This window comes from Denticeps clupeoides, chromosome 12 (genome assembly GCF_900700375.1).
Source record: "Denticeps clupeoides chromosome 12, fDenClu1.1, whole genome shotgun sequence".
In the NCBI taxonomy this organism is placed as follows: Eukaryota; Metazoa; Chordata; class Actinopteri; order Clupeiformes; family Denticipitidae; genus Denticeps; species Denticeps clupeoides.
The window spans coordinates 3438608-3458166 of NC_041718.1; the positions used below are offsets into that span (position 1 = coordinate 3438608).

Below are 19559 nucleotides of genomic sequence, written 5' to 3' on the forward strand. Positions count from 1 at the left end.
CTGATGAACAAGTGAACCACACCCCTTGACACATCATTTCTACCTTATTAGGTTAAATTCAGTGAAATTTGGCTTTGTGCCTTATTCACTTTTCAAAAGAAAGATTACACCAGTTTACACTTTTGCATTTGGTGGAAAGACACACAAGAACACTTGTGAAAATCATTGCCCAATATGTGCAGGCAGCCACCTGAGCTGAACCCAGCCTGAACCCAGTCATGCCATCATGTCCACCTCTCCATACCTCCAGTCCCATTATCGCCACAAAGCGTGGAAAAATGTCACTATTAAAATTCCATTTTGCTGTGGGGAGTACTGGTCATACAGTCAGATGGCTAAATTTCATAAACTGGATCCCTCGTTCACATGCCGCACTAACCAGGTTAATCTGGGTCAGCAGCTAGCAGACTAAAGGATACGGATTTATACTAATCTTATACAGGTTTAAGGTGACTGTATTTGTTATTGACTGTAGGTAGCCGGCGTCTGACATGCATGTCTGAATGAAATATGGTTTTTCTGAGTTCACCACTCTCATGTGCACTTTGAAAGGCCCACCACATCAAAGACAACATAGATGAAAGCTGCAAAGAGGTTTAAGTGTCCATTTCCGTTCATAATTCCCATTTTCTTATATTAGGAAAAGTCATGTGAGTCTTCTGAACAAAACAGAAAATATCATATAATGTAATATATTTCGAATCCAAGTACTCACAGGTGCACACAGAGACACACACACACACACACACACACACACACACACACACTCACACACACCTTCAAAAGCTGAGTGTATTCGGAAGTTATGACCAGCAGGGATATGTACAAAAAAAATACAAATATATATACACACACACACACTTTCAGTGACTATTAAGTCCCTAATGTGACATAAGCTGACACTGCTGCCTCTGGCTGCTTATGCTGTCCTGTATAACATTTTGCAATCAATAAACCTGATAATTAGAAATCAATGACTATAAATCGATGATTATAAAAATACACACATGTATCGGTTTTAACATGATTTCACCAAGAAATGTAACCATGTACAATGCCTGTATTTTAAAGGATCAGATATTTTCAGAGAAATACACCCAAACCTGAACAAGTTCCAGCATTTTTATAACATTTAGCAATCATTCTACATTCAGTCCCAACGCTATCACTGTGCTGACTTGGTTGATTTGTCGTAGGGGTGAAAAATAAAACAGGCCCAGCCCCAGACGTGGTGACGCATGAATTGCCTGCTTGCCTGGGGTGGGTGGAGGCAGGCAGGCAGGCAGGCAGGCAGAGGGAGAATCAGGTCTGGGAGGGGAGCGGCGTTCCACAGCGTGGCGGGCGGCGTGTTAGGATGCGGGGGACCGGCGTCACCTTGACCTTCACCTGCCTGCTGCTCGGCACTTGCGGTGCAGGTGAGTCACCTTGTCCGGGGAAGATATGACCCTAAACCTGCAGGGAAGCATTAATAACTAGTTTTGGAATTTGCAGAAGAATCTTGTGGGTTGGAAATAAGAATTTTGCTGTTTTGCGTCTCACTGTCTACATTCAGTAAATGTACTGATTCATACATAACGAACTAAACCATGAGTAAAAATAACAGTTAATGTTAAAAGTACTCTCAACGGCTCCATATATCTAGTAGATATTAATGAAGTATATCCCATACATATAATGATTTACTGATAAATGCTAATATTTTCAGTAGTAATTTTTAATGATTAAAAGACCTTACGGTGTGTGTGTGTGTGTGTGTGTGTGTGTGTGTGTGTAAGGACTAGTTATAGTAATGGGGGTGCTCAAATGGAGTCTTTCTGTATTGGATGTGGCCTAATTGGTCTACGCCACCAAAGTCACCTTATTTAGACCTTCCTTTCATAAAAAATGGATTCAGCTTTGCATGGTCTTGCATGCCTAAAAAAAATAGTGTGTCGTCATCCTCGTCCTTTGGCTGCTCGCGTCAGGGGTCACCACAGTGGACCAGCCGGTCTGGTTGTGCGCATAATCGATTTAGAAGAAGTTTTGCGCCGGATGCCCTTCCTGACCCAACCTCCATTTACCTGGACTCCGGACTGACACCTAGAAATACACGGTCACATGCGTCCCCAGTGGCTGCGTTAAGAAGTTATCGTGTGTATCTTCCTTATTTACAGATAAATATATAATTTTTGTGTTTTTGGACAGGCTTGAAATTAAATGTTTTCATCTAAAAGATTTATTTGCTTATCCGTTTTGTTCTCCTTCTGGAATTTTGTGGCTGGAGGTATTTGTCAGCTAATATAATCTTTGTTCTTTTTTTCTTACTGAAGCCAGATAAGATGACAGAGTGGATCTGCACATGGTACATGATGGTACACGTTTTTTTTTTTTAACAAAGTGGTGGAGGTGATCAAGGCTTTAATTTAGTTTTCGTAATAAGAGAAAAGCCAATGTAAAACTTTCCAAACTTTCCAACTGTGGAATGCCTTGAAGGGACGGAATCACACCTTTCCTGCGATTGCAGTGCTGCCAACGATCCACCCTCCCCTTTCATGCTTTGTCACGTGTTATTATTGCATTCGTGCCTTTTATTTTATTCATTTTATGTCTGTTTAGGGGCACTGACTGATGTTGCACTCTCCCTCCTTCCCACTTTCCTCTGTCTACCTCTTACTCATTTTCAATACATCCAGAAACCACCTCAGGCTGTTCTTTAAATGGGAATCGAGAGTGTGTGTATGTGTGCTTGTGTGTGTGTCTGTGTATGTGTATGTGTGTGAGACAGAGATAGAGTGAGAGGCGGGTGGGGTAATGACAATAGCAAAGACACTACAGAGTAAGAGAAAGAAAGGAAGTAGAAAGGAACATAAGCAGCTTGTTTGCTGGTATAGAGCATTTGTGTGTACTGTGGTGTACTGTGTGTAGTTTTACATGAGGGGCCGTTTAGGAAATATTTCAGACTTTTGTTACACAAACACATGTGAAACACACACATTCACATATGAAACTGATAAGCATGCATTTATACTACTGAAAACTCGCACACACACATATGAAACACTCACACAGATACATGTGAAATGGACACAGACACACACACACACACACACACACACATATGTATATATATATATATATATATATGTATATGTGTGTGTGTGTGTGTGTGTGTGTGTGTGTGTATATATATATATGTATATATATGTTTACATGAAACACTCAGACAGAAACAGATGAAATAGACCATTATGTAACAAACAAATGGCTTCAGCATTAAACTTAAATGGTGTGTTAAATGCCAATATAGCATTAGTGACGCTTTTCACATGTTCGTGTGAAATGCATACACATTTAACAAACAAATACAAAATGTATAAATACATTATAATTTTTCTTAGTCTAGCACCCAACACTCTCCGAGCATGTTCTTCAATGACAAGTCTAAGCCTTATCAGGGCTCTTAGTTTGTATACTTGATATTCTATAGAAATCGAACGAGAATTGCTGGTGTCTTCCCATTGTAAGTCGCTTTGGATAAAAGCGTCTGCCAAATAAAGTAAAGTAAAGTAAAGTAAAGTAACATGTGAAAAGCTTTACTAATGCTAAATGGGTGTTTAAAATACCGTTTAAGTTTAATTTTAATTTTTGTTCATTACATAAGAGTCTATTTCACGTGGATCTGTGTGACCGTTTCATATATGTGTGTGTGAGTTTTCAATAGTATAAATTCATGCTTATCAGTTTCATATGTGAATGTGTGTGTGTTTGAAATATTTCAAAAGTCTGAAATATTTCCTAAACAGCCCCTCATAGTTTTACTCCTTTTACCTGATCAGAAAGTGGGAAGGAAAGTGCTGGCTAATTAGCCACTGTTCTGCAATGTTCTTTTTTTAGTGGGTTATTATTAAGTCCAAGAATATGCACTTTACCAGTTATCAGTGAACCTGTCCACATTTTGTTTAGCTCAGTGAAATTATGAAAATACCCGCTGCTTTTTTGTGTCTTTATGCAGTTAGTGTGATAACTCATTAAAATGCAATTATGTGCAGAGCTATATGAACAAGGGTGTCATTTTGGGTGGAATTATATCCATTTATACCGCTGCATCTTAACAAAACACCCAAGAATCTGTTTGTTTTAAAAGTAGATGCACTGGTAAGGATCAGACTGACATTCTGAGCACGGCTATGAAGCCATTCTAATACTGACACCCTGCTGTACGTGTACCTGGGAGGGGACAATCACCTCCCTGTACACTTGGCCTTGATCCAGGATACCAAACCTTCAACTTGAGCATGACATTAAAGACTCAGGCTCATTACATCAATCAGGATTTGGTTCTGAAAAGTAGTGCCGGCTGAATACTGACTTATCTGCATAATTGATTTGGCAAAAGTTTTACATCGTATACTTTTCCTGATACCGGATACTCAGGCCTGGGACCAGGACAATGTCACATGTATCCCCTTTGGCTGAGGTAATGACAGAATACTGAGTAAATTGCCACAAATATATTCAGTAATGTATTCTGCTACAATACATAAAATGCCATGCTTTCAGAATACTTTTAAGAATACACATACAATAGTGTTTTAATTTAATATTTTAATTTAATATTGCTGTATCATTATATGCTCATTATTCCTTTGCAGTACTGAGCAATATATATTGATATGAATGTTACATATTATGTAACAAGTCATATTTGAGTGCATGAAATATATGTGTTTACTAATTTAAAAAATACTGCTTATTTAGTATGCTGCTTTGTAAAATGTAACAAGGACAGAAGACATGGACTGAAAACGTTCTCATTATTCAGGGTCATATGCAGTTTACCAGCTTTACAGCCCCAGCAATTAACTCTGCCCACCTCCATCAGTGGAAAGTGGATTTTAATGGCAACCTCTCAATTTTCACCCATAACACAATAAATTGAGATGCTTGTTGTAAAACAGAATAATGTTCAGCAGCAGTAATAGACACCAGTGTTAGATCATGTTGACGGTGGGTGAAATCCTGCTTTCTGGGGTTCCCTTCTCTTTTGATCGTAGCCCCTGTCTGGTCTGAGCCTTTCATGACATTCTCATAGAGGGGATTGCGGAGTGAAAGTGCTCCCTGTAATTTCACCACTTGATATATGATGCACAGGTAGTTTTTTTTTTATGTTGTTCCGTGCCTCCTTCCCATCTGTTGCAGGGCTGGACTGCTGTGAGGGGGACATTCTCCTTCTGTTGGACTCCTCTGGCAGCGTCTTGGCCTATGAGTTCTCCCGCATGCTGGACTTCTTGTCTCAATTGCTCCGACCATTCCAGTTAGGACGGGGCCAGGTGCGAGTGGGGCTGGTGCAGGTGGGAACTGAACCAAAGCTTGAATTTGGGCTGGATGACCACACCTCCCAAACAAGCCTTCAAAGAGCACTGCATAATATCCAGCAACTCCAAGGCGACACCAACACAGAAAGGGCCCTGGCCCTGGCCCAGAGCCTGCTGGGAATGCCTCCTGGGGAATACGGCGTGGCGCAACGGCCCAGGGTGCTGCTGTGGCTGACGGACGCCCTGGAACCAGGAGAGGTAGAAGGACCAATGGAAGAACTGCGTCACGCAGGCATCTTTGTGCTCGCCGTCTCTACACGGCCCAGTAACTATCTTGTCCTGCGGAGGGCAGTGAGCCCACCTATCGAGGCCCATCTGCACTTTGTGGATGTGGATGACATAGACATCATCACCGAGGACTTGAGGGCTGCCATCATTGGTGAGGGCCAAACTGAGAATTGTTAAGAGTCAGAGAGACAAATGGAGCCATGACTAAAACATAATTATTTTTGTACAAAGAAAAGAACAGTAGGGTGAAGAGAAAAGACTGGCTGGCATGCTGAGATCATTTAATGAAAAAAAATATTTGGAGTTATGGAGAGAATTAATTTCCTGTTTCTCTGCACTTCTGTTCAGCGCCCTATAAAAACTCTACAGAAGAGCTCGCACTCGCACAGAGAAAAGACATAGCAACCGTTGCTACTGCTGTGTTAGGCAAGCATGCAGTTTTGCAATCATGAACCAGATGAAGTCAGTAAATTTAGGATTTATGCCTTCATGCACAGATTTAAAAATTTCCCTGGCGACTGTCACCACATTAAAATGTAAGATAATAAATTGTGCTTTCTGTTCCGGTGGCTTAGTTGTATTCAGTGCATCTGCCTGATCAACACTGACTGGCCTATCCAGTCTACAAATGTGCAGACATCCTCCCAAGCACAGACACACAGACATCGAATTCACCAAATGATGCATTCCAGATTGAGGCAAACACTACAGATTAGGTACTGATAAGCATTCATCTGTTAATCAGTTGTTATATCTGCTGTAGTTATAGGTATTTGTTAATTTGAATAGAATTTGTCATATAATTATAATATAAATTATTAGTTAGAGTTTTTGTTAGAGTTTTTTCATCTGGAATAACAGCATGTTTATGAAAAAAGAATTTCCTCTGGGATTAAAAAAAAAAAAAAAACTTATTATCTTATCTTAATACTAATGCCTGAATATGCTTTTTTTATTTGGCAAAATAAAATACTATTACAGTACAGTAAGCAGAAGGCCAACTGAATCAAATGCATGGAGCACATTTTCACTGTCTAAATGCAAGATGTAAATGTAAGATACTGTAATACAATAATGCCTCCCGAACAACGTTTTATGATATCTGATGAAGCAGTTTTAAAATGTGATATGAAAAAAGCCATTTAAACTTCTCAGAATGTTCCTTATTTCTTTCTTGTTGAAGATCTGATCCGAGCAGAGAGGCTGCAGGTTCGAGAGGTGACTTCCAACAGCGCAGAGCTACAATGGCGGCCAGTGCTGAGCAGTGGGACAATAATTTATGACCTGCGCTACGGTCCCACAGGGAGCAACCAGATCTTCAGACAGACCTTGCAAGGAGACTCTAGCTGGGTGAAGCTAACAACACTACAGCCCCAAACCCACTACCATGTCACGCTCACACCTGAGAGCAACCTGGAGCCCCTGAAGCCTCTCATAGTCAGTTTCACTACACTATCTGGTGAGCCTCTCGGGAGGGTGAATGACGTAGGGTGAGCGGACAGAATTCACAGGGCACAAATCAACTGAACAAGGTTAAGAATCAATTTGTTGACTTTAAACGTTTTTTTTTGCCGTGAAACTATACAGGGTTTAGTCATGCTGACTGCTAGTGGTGGCCTAGCAGTTAAGGCCCCGTAATCAGAAGGTTGTAGGTTCGAATCCCAATCTGCAAAGGTGCCACTGAGCACAGCACCGTCCCCACACACTTCTCCCCAGGCACCTGTCACGGCTGCCCACTGCTCACTAAAGGTGATGGTTAGAAGCAGAGGACACATTTTGTTGTGTCACCGTGTGCTGTGCTGCAGTGTTTCACAATGACAATCACATCACTGTTATGTTAACCCAGGCCTTGACCAATAAGGTTGTATGGTATGGTTGTATGCTTGACTGCGGATATGATATGTAATTTATCCATCACTCTTGGTGAGCAGTGGGCAGCCATGACAGGCGCCTGGGCAGCAGTGTGTGGGGACGGTGCTTTACTCAGTGGTACTTCAGTGGCACCTTGTATTTAAACCAGCAGCCTTCTGATTTCGGGTCCGTTTCCTTATCCAGGGTTAATCAGCCATTTTTTCTCAATACCATTTTTTTCAGCTATAGGACTTACTTAGTACTAATTATATATTTTTCTGAAGAACTAATTAAGTTCCTGGGTAGGAAACCATTACATATTTTGACAGTTCCCCCAAAATCTTGGTATGATTGCTGTAAGCCAAATAGCAGGAACTATTATATAGATTTTTATAGATTTTTAGATTTTTTTGTCCTCACCCACTTGTCCTCTCCTATTAGAGGTTCTGAGTCCAGCTGTTGTCACAGTGTCTGAGTCGGGGACAGACAGTGTTCGTGTGAGCTGGGGTCCACAGCAGCCTGGCCAGGTACAGCAGTATACCGTGGAATACAGTGCCATTCCCATGGGTCAGGTCCAGACTGTCACTCTAAATGGGAACTGGGATTCCACAGTGTTGAGACACCTTCAAGTGAACACACAGTACTTGGTGACAGTCAGTGCGCTGCACTCTTCTGGTCAGAAGAAGGCAATATCTGTTAAAGCCTGTCCTCAGAACAGTGAGTAAGAGTCATTTTTTGTGTTTCTAATGCAATGTCTTCCAACCATGTTCTGTATTCCATAGTTCCGCCAGAATTCTGTTTCAACTGCAAATCCGTCATCAATCCAGTCCCAGCAGTGATATCCACTGACTATCAACAATTGATAACATGTTGTCTTATCATAAGACTGTGAGAATGGGCAAAACAGTACAACAGAAGGGTCTTCACTCTGGTGAAAAACCATATATATACCCATACAATTTGGGATGTTCCTTAAATGTGAATAAAATCTACACTTCAAGACTTTCAAATTACATAAACCAATATTTAATTCAAAATTCGAACACATTTATAAGAAGAGATGTTGTCGTCGTTGATATATTTTTTGTTTAATGATGTGTCAAATGTTCTCTATAGGTGAAAGTCTGGATCTGCAGGCAGGCATTTCAGGCCAATAGCCTGAATAGTCCAGAGAAAATCACATGAATATCAACAAGATTGTCACTTTCCCACTTTGAAATGGTCCATTTCAAATGATTCTGGACTATGTTCAAATGTGGCTTACTTTTTGTGTCCACAATATTTTCTTAAAATACCTGAATGAGCTGCTTGTTTATAGTAGATCCAATCCATGATCCTGTAGAAGAATGATCCATGTTTACCTAATTCGTCACAGGAATGTCAGGGAGTGGTTTGTTTCGACAGTTCTTCTCTTCTTAGGAATTTGTCTCCTCGCTGAAATGATTAAGTCATGCAATAGGCACAACAGATCCAAATTCAGCATTTACTGCTGCCTGGAGGTTAATTTTGTGAGCCCTTTTACTGCCAAGGAAAATCTTTCCATCTGAGTCAAAGCCACAGGTGAGGCGGAAAGGTATCCTCAGTAAGTATTAACTTTAACAAAGTAAATACTGCGTACAGTACACACGTGAAATCACAGTAGCGTTTAGCAGTTGAATTTGAAGTCAGTGAGAAGTAAGGCAGAGTTTCACAGCCCCGCTACAGAAGTAACCCCGGCCTCAATACATAATGAGTTTGAATGTCAACCATGACATTCCCACTGGGCTTACCCGGACTGTGTTAGCTTTCTTGGACTGGATCCTATGCAGAAAACACTGTATGCATTACATCAGGATTACATCCTCGAGTACCAGCCGCCATAAAGCTTTCAGTTTAGTACGTCCTTCTCCCTCACTCACTTTTCATTATACTTCATCACGATCCTGACTTTTTGGGACACTCCGGTTCCCTGGTATGGGCAGGAGTGCCATGTTCACTTTGCGTGTCCCTAGTTTCCTGAGTGTGTACACTAAGTATATGTTTAGTATCATTTTTCTGTCCTGTCCCCAGTCATTTTGTATTTTACCGTGACCATGTGACTTTGGTCACTGCTGCTGCTGATTCCTGACACCGCTTCTTCCTTCCCGGGACATCCTGGGACAGTCATGGTTGCACCGGCCGTCATTCACACACCACTCACTCACAAACCCGTAACTATGGACAATGTAGTGTTGCCAGTTCACTTGCATGACTTGGGAGGGCAGAAAAGAACCGGAGAACCTAGAGGAAACCTGTGCCAACATGCAAATGCCGCAGTCAGGCATGTGACCATACTATGTGCCACATCCCACACTATTCTTAATGGCCTAAAAATGAATGAGTATAGTTGAAACTATATAGTTTAAGCTGTTATATTAATAGATATTAATAACAATTATATGGGCAGATTTGACATCTGACATTTGACATCTGACTGTCAGTTGTGTTTTATTTTCATTCCCCTCAGTTCTCCCTGCCTTGGAAGACCTCCAGTTGATCCCAGTGCACTGGGACTCCGTAAAAGTCCAGTGGAGGGGAAATGGTGAGGGTCTGCAGGGATACTGGGTTAACTGGAAACCCGAAAAGGAATCCTATTCTTCTTCCAAATACCTGCCTCTGGGCTCTGAATCCACGGTCCTCTCTCACCTTTCGGGCTCCACCAGGGTTTGTGTGTCACCTGTGTACAACGCAACCCGTGGCCACGGTCTCTGCTGCACACACACAGGTCAGACACACGCAATATGTGTCACCATGGCAATATGGCAATCAGAAACCGATCAGTCACAACATTAAAAAACTAGTGGCCGATATTCTGTAGGACTCGTGCCAGCAATTACAGCTCTTCAGCTACACAGCACTTAATGCAGAAACCTGTGATGCAGGTTTAACAGACCCGATGGACAAGCATTGTATGGAATCAGATTTGGTCCAACATTATTCAACAACATTGCAACATGTTGCACCCTCCAAGAGACAACTTCGTCCTCCTTTGTTTTCTTTCTGCCGTTGGGCGTTGGAGTTGACATGCATTATGCAGCAGTATTAACATGCACATTCGCACTACACAGATTTCGGATTGACTCTCAACTCGAGCTCATTCAACTTCATCGTGTGAACTCTGGTAACGTCACATGCGTGTCGAGTATAACTGCTTAGCAGTAACACTTCTGGGCAATCTATCAACTGCACATACAATCTTACATAACAAAAAGGACACTATGGAACTGAAATACACCCCATGCAGACATTTTATATATTAAACTGTGAAATCTGGATCGCAACAATTACACAGAAATAAAACGCTGGAAAAAAAATATATATATATATTACTGATGGAGAAAAAACATGAGGCAAAAGTCCATACCCAAAATGCATTGATGCATTTAGTCCTATAGACTGCCATAGACATTTAAGCGACATCTAGTGTTTATATCTATGGTTTGCGATGCCTGGTTGATCCATAAATTACGTTGCATTATGTTGCTAGCGTATTCTAGCATATCACATCAGTGTCAACAAATTTGCTAAATACTTTTTTAATCGTGCAATGGATGGACAAGGAAAACTTCTTATTGTCTTTATCCCCAAAATTCTCGCTTCTGGAGATGTCACTCAAATATTTGCCACGCAATGATGGAAATCCCTGCCCACAAGAGGTTTGTGTCGAAACTCAACCTGTCAGTAATTTGGCACAAATCTGTTTCCATAGCCTTGACTCTCCATGAGTATCTGTGTACCTTGGGGGTCATTTTAATGATCAATGGTCCTACCTTGGACTAGTTGTCTGGCTTTCTACCATCCCACTTCTTTGTCATTGAAATAATCAATGTGGTTTTAATGTTGTGACTGATCTGATTATTTAACATCTTAAAGGTGTAAATGTTACAATTTTGTTGACTTTCTTAATATCTTATTTAACATGGTTTTCCTTAGTTTTCATCACTGGCATTGACGTATTGTAAATCTGTATAGTTTATGTTATCGTAATGTTCTCTCTCTCACTTCCTTTCTTTCTCTATCCTGTTCCATCTGCAGCCTGGAGGCAGTAGTGGTGAAGCACATCCTGTGAAATCGTTTTGGTGTGCGGCATGTCATAAACATTAAAAAGTCACGAAACAGCACTCACTGCTTTACAGTCATTCACCGTGGTCTGAAATGGAGAGTTAATGAGAGCAGCTGAAAAGAAAACATCGTGCCCGACAACACTAGTCAGCCTCTGTGAAAAACACCATGGAAACAAAGAACGGGAAGTGGCTGTAACAGTTTACTCTGGTCTCCTTGCATCTACAGTGGAACCCTTACAGATGGTCTACAGTGTGGTGGCCTGTCTGTTATCAAATCAGTCAAAAAGGGGACATATCACCCCAGTGTCCATAGGCCTCCACTGGCTGCTAGTGTTGTATTTCATCAACGAAGATGAGACAAGACACAACGTTGGTCATGTGACAATAACTGTAACAAAATACTTGTAGTGATTTAGCAGATGTCTGGGAGAAAATGACAAAGTGACTCTTTGGATCCACCTCCATGTCTGGAATGGATGTCGAGTATTATTGAGTCTATAAGGTAACAATATAATAATAAGATAACTTTGTTTTAATTGAAATGGGTTTGACTAAAATATAGTTTTTTGTCTTTTCTACTAGTTACTTGAACTATATTGACTGGGTTAAATAGAATTGTATTACAAAAAATATAGAAACTAAAATATGATTTTCATTGACTAAAACTAGAGTGAAATAGTTATGGATAATTCTGATTAAAATAAAACTGAAAGGCTCAGACTTTTAGTCTACTGAAAATTGAATAGACTAAAATTAGTCTGAATTTAACTCTTAGTCTGGAGTATTGAAACCACACCTTTTCCACCTTTTATTCTAAGACAGTGACAGTAGCATGGCAGATCCACTCCGGATTCTGTTCAAAAAAAGATTCAGGTAGTCAGCTGACCTCAATCTTTGGGGACAGAATGTCACTGAACCTCGACCTGAACCAACTGCAGCAACCCTAGATCATAGCACAGTAGGAACTTGGCATGATGGCAGCATCACATCATGTGTCTCTCTTCTTACCCTAATGTCCCCGTCACTCTGGCACAGACTCAATTTGGACTCGTCAGACCACATGAACCTCTTCCACTTGCTCCAAGGCCCATGGTTATGCTACCTAGCAAATGTTTTTTTTCGAATAAGCCTCACTCTTAAAGCTACACAGCTGTTTAGTCCAAATCCCATGAGTTCCCTTCACACTGTGTATGTGGATATGCATAGCCGTGAGTCCAGCTTTAGATTTTTTACGATTTTGATTTCACCAAAAATATCAGTGCTCGCTGATCATGATCATTCAAGATTTTTTCCCAACCACTTCAACCAAGAAAATCTTTGATTAACTATGATTAATTGATTAAATCTTTTGAATAATTATTAACATCTTTTCTACTAACACAGGATCTGTGTCTAGTTTTTAAGGAAATGAGAAGCAGTTAACTTGTTACCATCTGAAAGATAATCATCCATGCAGTAATTATCCAATGGGAGACTCCTGCCTATTTTTGGACATGTAGTGTATTATAGTGGTGTGTGTTTTTGTTCTTGCTTGCATAGTGTGCCACCCAGTGGTCATTAGATCACACTAGCTTCAGATGTTTCATGATGATTCCCTTTCTCAACATTAATAAAAAGTGTGAAAACATTGAAATTTAAACCAACAATTACTATCAAGCTACATTTGAGTGTAAGAGGCTTACATGGTTCATTATTATTTCATTGTGTGTAAAATTAAAGATTTTTTTTTTCTCTAGTCACTGTGGAGTAATGCATATTCAGATCCAAACGTCTTTAGATCATCTCAGCTGGTTATTTGCACTTTGCAAACAAATGTATTCAGTTATTTGATCTATATATATTAATGTTATTGCAGTAACAGACAACTGAAGACATCCAAAGTACGCCGGATGCCCTACTTGACACAACCCTCCCCCTTTACCCAAGCTTGGGACCAGCACCAAGACGTACGCTGTGATGTACATCCCCAGTGGACACCACAGAGAACACCCTCTATGTTCAATTCAATAATCTATTAATATCAGGCCCTGTGTACGTTAATCATCTTCTCTACCCATTCCGAAAAGTGTATGTCAGAAGCCTATTCCATCCATCAAATAATGGAATTAGTCCAAATCAAATACTGGAATTAGTCCAATGATCATGCAAAGATAATCCACAAGGATAGATGAGGCATGAGGTTGACTCTTGGGCCTCCTTGACTCACCAAGGCCGGATCGACGTCACCCAGTAGAAGGGAGCAAGCACAACACTGGCCTGGCCTGTCCATGCCAGAACCTTCAAACAACATGCCTGTCTCTGCCCCTTTCCTTGGGCTGGGTGTCAGAGGTCTGTGCTGCAGAGTCTGATGACATCAGCACATCAAATATCAGATCATATTTGACCTCAGATCATATTTGACCAACCGATATCAGTTTGTGGACATCAATGGTGTTTCGTCTTCACATAGTAAAGTAGAGTTTGGTGTTCCACAAGGTTCTGTCCTAGGTCCGTTACTTTTTTCTCTATACATGTTACCTTTAGGCAACGTCATCCGCAAACACGGTATTAGCTTTCATTGCTACGCTGACGACACACAGCTGTATCTGTCAGCAATGCCAGATCAGAGGCAGCAGCTGAACAAAATAGAGAATTGTCTGAAGGACATTAGACAGTGGATGCTCACCAACTTTCTCCTGCTAAACCCTGACAAGACAGAAGCGCTCGTAATCGGGCCTCAAGCAGCCAGGCATAAACTGGCTGACTACACAATAACCCTGGATAGCCTTTCTATCTCACCGAGTATTGAAGTGAAGGATCTAGGTGTCATCATTGATGCAGGTCTCTCATTCAGTTCGCACGTAGATAATGTCACTAGAATAGCATTCTTTCACCTTAGAAATATTGCGAAAATAAGAAATATCATTTCAATGCATGATGCAGAAAAGTTGGTCCATGCATTTATTACATCAAGGTTAGATTACTGCAATGCATTATTGTCTGGATGCTCTAGTAGGTGCATGAGTAAACTCCAGCTAGTACAGAATGCTGCAGCCAGAGTTCTAACCAGAACCAGGAAATTTGACCACATCACCCCAGTCTTACAATCACTGCACTGGTTACCCATCAAATTTAGGATTGACTACAAAATCCTACTTTTAACCTATAAAGCTCTACATGGTCTCGCCCCACAGTACCTGAGTGAACTTTTGGTTCCTTACGAACCGCCACGCCCCCTTCGATCAATGGGTGTGGGGTCACTACTGGTACCAAAGGTGCAGAAGGTCACAGCTGGGAGCAGATCCTTCTCCTATAGAGCTCCGCAGTTGTGGAACAGCTTGCCTGTCAGTGTCCGGGATTCAGACACAGTCCTCAGTGTTTAAATCCAATCTCAAAACCTATCTGTTTTCTCTGGCTTTTTGCTAAAGTCCTAGACCCTCATTTCACTTGATTTTGACGCAGTGTCAATTATAAAGTCCAGTTTATCACAGAGTCCCCCTGTTAGACACAGACAAAGTTAAATTCACCAGTTAGGCTGTCCTAGTTAGGGTACCGGGCCACTGTAGCACCAATATACCACTATTACCACATATTTCAGTATCGGTCGTACAGTGCAACCGTCTGCCGCTGCTTCTGTTTGTTTTTCTCCGAGACACGGAATCAAGCGCCCAGACTACTGGCAGACCCCAGTGATCAGACCAGCAAATAAATCCTGGTTCCTGACAAGTGCTAAACAAGGACATACCATGAAACAAACCAGAGGGTCACCACAGCCACCACCACCATTACAACTACAGCTTCAGGGATCTTCAAATGGACCAGTAACATCATTACGGACACGTAATCTAGACCATGACACTGAATACATCCTGGACTTCTCCAACCCTACAACTGTAGGACTCATTATATCATATCCAACCCTGCACTGACACCAACTGCAGGTTCACTCTACCCTGGAAGGGGGTCCCTCTCTATCAGTCCTTCCCAACGTCTCTTCCTTTCTTTTTTACTCTCTCCTAGACTTTTTTTGTGTGGAGTTTTTCCTGTGTGCAGAAGGGTCAAGTGTGGGGGTGTCCACTGCAGGGCCTGTCAAAGCCCATTGAGACGCACAGTGTGTGATCATGGGCTATATAAGAAATAAATGTTGTTGTTGTTATCTTCAGGGTACTGCCGCCTGTCTTCAATCACACACAGTCATATGTCGGGGGTCTGCTCCTGAGTCCATTCCATGGGGACGTGGAAATCTTCTTTTTGAGGCTGTCACGATCCGGTCCGAAATGGGGGTTACTCCGGCCCGGGATCCGGTTGTTGTCCTGTGTAATGTTCCCTAATCGTTTTCACCTGTGTTAATTGTATAAAGCTGCCCTGTTCGTTTCTGTTCGCTGTCAGGTCTTTAAAGTTATGTTCCGTGTTCACCAGTGTCTACGTCTTGGATGTCTCCCCTGTCCTGTGATTCACCGTTAACCCCCTGTTTCGTGATGTCAGGTGAACGCGTCCTTCATTCCTCGTCATTCCTCGTCACTCTTCGTCCTCCTCTCCGTTCACCCGCCGCGTCATGCCCACATGGACGTGACAGAGGCATGATGTGTTTCACGGGTCTTGCAGGCCAGGCCAGGAGCAGTCAGCTTCCACCCTTTCAGCTGCTTCTACGAGTTCCTGGAGCGTCCTGGGCACCACGTGTCCCACTACGATCTGAACTGCATTTGGTAGGGCCCATGATGGACAAAGCCAGTGACTGGTCAGCTGAAAGAATTGGGCTGCTTGGGCGTGGTGAGGTTCAGCTGGGGTGTGTTCCCAGCTGCAGTGCTCCTGGGTGGCCTGTCCTCAGGTCAGCCCAGGTCAGCTGGTATGAGGTTAGGAAGGAAACAAGGATGTCAGCCCACTTGGATGTGTGGAGGTAGGAGGAAATGTTGGGCTGAACAAGTCTCCACATTGTCCTCAGCCATCAGATTTGTGGAGGCACCATATGATCTTACAAAAGGCTCAACTGGTGGCCAGTTCGCACATACAGAAGAAATTGTAGCATGTGAAGGTTAAAGGAACATATCCAGTTCCTCTCAATCTTTTACTGCTGTTATGCACTGCAGATGATGAGATTTGCAAAGCCTTTGTAATTTGACATTGAGGAACACACTCGTCCACACATTGGAGAGCTTCAGCTCATCTTCACTTCATATGCTATACATGTGTTATAAATATTTGGGGTGTGAGTGTATCGTTGTATTTTGTGTTATGTGTTATTGTGAAAAAGTATATAACAGCCCTTTCGGGAACTTTTACAAATCTTTATACTCACCACAGATTAACCCATCTAAAGATGAAATTGATCAGTTTTGATCGAAGGGAGGCACTCATTAACATAAATTTGGTTTTCGACACCCTTTCATTAACTGGTTATAAATATTAAATAGTTCCCAAACATCATGTGTCAGGACATGTGACCAAACATCTTCCAGCTTCAGTCTCAAGAGGGGCACCGGGCAGGGACGTCCACTCTCCCCCTCACTGTTTGCAATTTTTATTAATCTGCTAGCAGCAGCAATTTGACAGACTTTAGCAATTAAAGACATTAAATGCAGGAATATGGAATATACAGTTGGCCTTTATAGGGGTGATGTGTTACCTTTTCTCCAGCAGTCACAAACTAGTCTCACTGAGGTAATAACATTAAAAAGCTCTTTCTCAAGAATATCAAACTATTCGATAAACTACAGTTTCACCGGATCCGGAGTTCGGACCGGAGTTTCATGTTCGTGCTGTGTAATGTTCCCTGATCGTGTTCACCTGTTGTCTATTTATATAATTGTATAAAACTATCCTGTTCGTGTCTGTTCGTCGTCAGGTCACTGCGTGTTCATGTTCCCTTGTCTCGTGTGTAGTCTGTATTAAACCCCTGTCCTGTGAAGTCGTGCGAATGCGTTTTCCTTCATCGCCATGTCCAGCCCATCGTGACAGAATGACCCGACCATGTGGACGCAGCTGATCGACGCCCCGCTGAGATCCAGGGAGCCGTGTTTGGTCGGGAGGACGTCTGCTCCACAGTTCCATGTCTAAGGTTCCATGTATGGACGTCCCCCGACGCCACCGTCTCGTCCGGATTCCAGCGATGCACCTCCGGTAAACGGCAGTTCCCTGCCATGATCCAGGTCATGTTTAATCGGTTCCCCAAGCGTGACAGACTCTCGGCGGCCTATGAAAGCTACCGTGGGGTCGAGAGGATCTGTCACGCGGTCCATGTACCCCCTGGCGATTCCGGAGGCGGGGAGTATCGACGAATTCGTCGATGGCCACGAAACCTACCGTGGGGTCGAGGAGAGCGGTCGCGCAGTTCAGGTGCTCCCGGCGTTAACCGAGACGAGGAGGCCAGCGGATTTTCCAGCGGGGCATGCCAGAGACTGACCGGAGTGACTGGTGCCTGTAGACAGGATGCCGGACCCCCACGGACAAGCCGTGCTGCAGGACAGCCGCCACTCGTCCTTATGGACCCCCCCCTTTCATGGACCGTTTTGTGGGGCAGCTCCGGAGGTTGTGCCTTTGAGGGGGGGTACTGTCATGATCCGGACCGGCAGGGTTTACTCTGGATCCGGAGTTCGAACCAGAGTTTCATGTTAGTCTCGTTTAATGTTCCCTGATCGTGTTCAACTGGTGTATATTTATATAATTGTATAAAACTATCCTGTTCGTGTCTGTTCGCCGTTGGGTCATTGTGCGTGTTCATGTTCCCTTGTCTCGTGCAGTCTGTATTAAACCCCTGTCGTGCGAAGTTGTGCGTATGCGTCCTCCTTCATCGCCATGTCCAGCCCAACGTGACAACTGCTCACACAGTCAAGATGACACACCAGATGGGGGTCTTGGTTTTGTCCTGCTTGGGGCATCTGGGGTTCACTGTGGTCCAGGCTGGGATGGGGCTCTTGAAGGGGGGGTTGCACCAGTGGTTGCATGCTGCGCTGCTGCCATAACTCCACATGTGGCCTTTACTGTATATGGAATGAGATTTGTGCACATGATTAACTGCATGATTAACCAATTGTAAACATTGATTAGATACGGATTATGATGTGATCCATATGAGATGGATAATAGCTGATGCTGCTCTGTGTGTTCTTGAAGCCCACGTATCTCACATAGAGTTCCGAAGAACGTAGCTGTCACTCAAATGCCTGCTGGCCAATGGGGCGATGCCCCGCCCACACAAGAGAATTGTGCCAAAGGTATAACCGTATTCTAGCAATTGAAACCGCATTTTAGCAACTGAAACACCAGCAGTGAAACTGTAACAACAACCAACTTAACTGAAAGTCTCAGAAGCGAAAATGAAAAAAACAGAGATGTAAGCAAAATACCTGTCCACACAGGCGTACGTATATTGAGGCATTGATAATTGTAATCGAATTGTGAGACCAGTGAAGGTTCACACCTCTAACGCATATGAAAAATATCAGTGATATATTTAATGAAGGACAGGTTTAAAGTGTAATGGCTGCCAGTACCGGAGCCGTTGGAAAAGAAGACTGATTGTAACTACAGATTTTAAGTCGCTCTGGATAAGGGCGTCTGATAAATGGCATAAATGTAAAGAGGAGGTGCGGCTGGGGACTTGTTTATTATATCAGCAGCTTTGCATATCAGCAAATTTTTTTTGTTCTGTCAAAAAAAACTCTCATCTTCATGAGATAAAGGTTACGTCCAACATATTTTAATTAATTGCCTATATTGTTATCTAGACACTGGGTTTAAATCTGTACGATACAGACTCTCTGCAACACTTTCCTCCATAGACATATTCTCCATTTTCACTTCCTGCCCTCCATTAGAAACCAGACCTATTACATACAAATCCTACAAAAAATTACCATAAACTCCAGACTGTACAGTGCACCCATATATAATCTGCTCCTACTCATTTTTTAAAGAAAAAAGAAATTGTACATACATAAGCTGCATTTACAAGCTGCAGGTGGTCAATAACATGAGCTATTAACAGAGCAAGATGTTACAAAGGTTTTTTTATGGTACTAAAACAGTACTAAAGTACTCTTTGCAATAGCTTCGTTCCACAGGCCAT

At 42.4% G+C, this 19559-nt stretch overlaps 1 protein-coding gene across 2 annotated transcripts; it reads left to right on the top strand.

The window, feature by feature from the left end:
* The first annotated feature begins 1301 nt into the window (after positions 1 to 1301).
* On the top strand, positions 1302 to 13635 carry LOC114800806 (von Willebrand factor A domain-containing protein 1-like). 2 transcript variants are annotated; one of them, XR_003751436.1, is made up of 7 exons: positions 1302 to 1415; positions 5179 to 5733; positions 6766 to 7041; positions 7875 to 8150; positions 9919 to 10176; positions 11487 to 12017; positions 13371 to 13635. XR_003751436.1 is itself a non-coding variant. In XM_028998614.1 (6 exons), the coding sequence occupies exons 1-6, from the start codon at positions 1355 to 1357 to the stop codon at positions 11498 to 11500; spliced, it is 1440 nt and encodes a 479-aa protein (XP_028854447.1). In that variant the 5' UTR covers positions 1302 to 1354; the 3' UTR covers positions 11501 to 12058. The 2 variants fall into 2 exon arrangements, 1 of the variants encoding a protein (XP_028854447.1); XM_028998614.1 differs by lacking the exon at positions 13371 to 13635 and having other exon boundaries at positions 11487 to 12058.
* Positions 13636 to 19559: the final 5924 nt, after the last annotated feature.